The 2,614-nt window shown below is 28.8% G+C and overlaps 1 protein-coding gene across 1 annotated transcript in view; it reads left to right on the forward strand.

The window, feature by feature from the left end:
- LOC107630931 (vignain) overlaps nt 1-2,614 on the forward strand; it is a 4,666-nt gene that overhangs the window by 1,275 nt on the left and 777 nt on the right. Inside the window, exons 2-3 of the mRNA XM_016334230.2 lie at nt 1,889-2,124; nt 2,356-2,496. Of these exons, the coding sequence (XP_016189716.1) occupies nt 1,889-2,124; nt 2,356-2,496 (377 nt within the window). The remainder of the gene's footprint in view (nt 1-1,888; nt 2,125-2,355; nt 2,497-2,614) is intronic.

Raw genomic sequence — 2,614 nt, forward strand, 5'->3', positions numbered from 1 at the left:
TAAAATTTAGTCTTTGTTCGTATTTAGAATTGTCTAAATATTAGTAAAATATAAATTTTATTAATCATATAACATTGCTTATAAAAAAATTATGATTAACTTATTTCGTAAATAGATATTTATAATTAATCAACAACTCACATCATCATCAGAAATGTTAGAATATATATTATTCTAACAAGAAAAAGTGTGTATCACATGATGATATCATTTTTTATATTCCTAACAAAAAGTATTTGATAAAGAAATAAAAAGATAAATAAGACAAGAATTGAATTTGAATAAAAAAGATACATTGAAATTGAAATAGAAACAAAAATGATAGATTGAAATTGAGTACAAAAAGAATCACTCTACTTCTACCCAATTTCTTGACGCAACAAGAAAGGGACTCCTCAATCTAACTTGTCAACGCCATGGTTTGGAAATTGATTCGAAGGGACTCCTCAACCTTCTAACCAATTCCCCGATGCAACAAGAGAGGGACTCTTCAACCTCAATTGTCCACACCATGGTTTCATCACGAAACCAAAAAAGGTTTAAAACCTCTAAATCATTCTATGCTACGACTACAATAGCTAAGGAGGTATTTATAACCTCTTATTAGGTTAAAACAAATAAAAATCCTAAAGCCCATAAACATAAGGCCCAATCTAGTAATTAAATAAACAAAACTCAAAATACATTAAATTAAAATATTCTAAAAATGTAAACTAATATCTTCTAAATAACACTTGAACTCTTCATATCACGAACATTTGAAGCACGTATCATTCTCCTCCTCTTCAAAAAAGATTCGTCCTCGAATCTTGTAGGTGGAAAAATAGAATATGAAAAGCACAAAAATTACAAGAAAGATAATTTTTTTCTTTTTTATATATATTCCATTTTTTTTCTCCTTTTTTTTTGCAATGTATGCTTTTTTATTTTATTTTTTTTAAACAATAAAATCGATAGACACTTGACTCTTTTTTTTTATGATAAAAGAAGAACAAATATAGATTAATAAGAATTAATCTAATACCTGAGCTCTGATACCAAATGATACGAAAATAAAAGAAATAAACAAGACAAGAATTGAAATTGAATATAAAAGATACATTGAAATTGAAATAAAAACAAAAAAGGATAGGTTGAAATTGAATACAAAGAGAATCACTCTACTTTATACCCAATTTCTTGACGCAACAAGAAAGGGACTCCTCAACCTAACTTGTCAACGCCATAATTTGGAAATTGAATCGAAGGGACTCCTCAACCTTCTACTCAATTCCCCGATGTAACAAGAGAGGGACTCCTCAACCTCAATTATCCACACCATGGTTTCATCACGAAACCAAAAAGGGGTTTTCAAACCTCTAAAAATTCTATACTACGACTACAATAGCTAAGGAGGTATTTATAACCTCTTATTAGGTTAAAACAAATAAAAATCCTAAAGCCCATAAACATAAGGCCCAATCTAGTAATTAAATAAACAAAAATCAAAATACATTAAATTAAAATATTCTAAAAATGTAAACTAATATCTTCTAAATAACACTTGAACTCTTCATATCACGAACATTTGAAGCACGTATCAGTATTAGATTCAAAATTTTCTTCCTCGGCCCTTATTTTCATTTCCATTTATTAATTATTGATTTTTTTAGTAAATTGTCGTGATTAAATTATGAATGAAGCATTAAATTTGAGTAGTATTCTGTTTGAGGTTCAACGTTCAAATATTGATAATTTAAAAAAGAAAGTAATTTATAAAAATATGTTAGCTGTATGTACTATATTTTCAATTAAAAATGTTTAGAAAACTCCTAATGATGTTTCTGTTTGGATTATATATGATAAATGATGGTTGAAATGAAAATTTTTTTGTGGTGTGGTACATCAGGTAGCTGCTGGGCATTTTCAACAGTGGTAGCAGTTGAAGGCATCAACCAAATAAAGACACGTAACCTAGTATCCTTATCCGAGCAAGAACTCATAGATTGTGACACAAACCAAAATCAAGGATGCAATGGTGGCCTTATGGATTATGCCTTCGAGTTCATCAAACAAAAGGGTGGCATTACAACCGAAACTGATTACCCTTACACTGCACAAGATGGCACCTGCGATGCATCCAAGGTACCTAACATATTTTAATCTTTTTAATTATATAATAATATGTCAGTAAAATAATTACATTTTATATTTATTGTATAAATAGTCATTTAAAAAATATGATTAAATTATTATGTAAAACGTTTTACACCAATGTATCAATCTTAAACTCATAATTAACTACACCATACAAGGTACTTATTAGTGTACAGCTAAAATTCTAACCCTTGTAAAAACACTGATATATTGATGCAGGCGAAGAAGGATGTAGTGTCAATTGATGGACATGAGAATGTTCCAACGAACAATGAGGCGGCATTGCTTAAGGCTGTTGCCAACCAACCTGTGTCTGTTGCCATTGAAGCCTCGGGATCTGACTTTCAATTTTACTCTGAGGCAAGTTTATTTATTATTGAGTAATGCTATACTTTTAAACGACTTTTTAATTTTCAAAAAATTTTATTAATCAAATGATCAATATGTAATTTTTTTTAGACAAATTAATCTTCCAATT

Source organism: Arachis ipaensis, chromosome B01 (assembly GCF_000816755.2).
Source record: "Arachis ipaensis cultivar K30076 chromosome B01, Araip1.1, whole genome shotgun sequence".
Taxonomy (NCBI): Eukaryota; Viridiplantae; Streptophyta; class Magnoliopsida; order Fabales; family Fabaceae; genus Arachis; species Arachis ipaensis.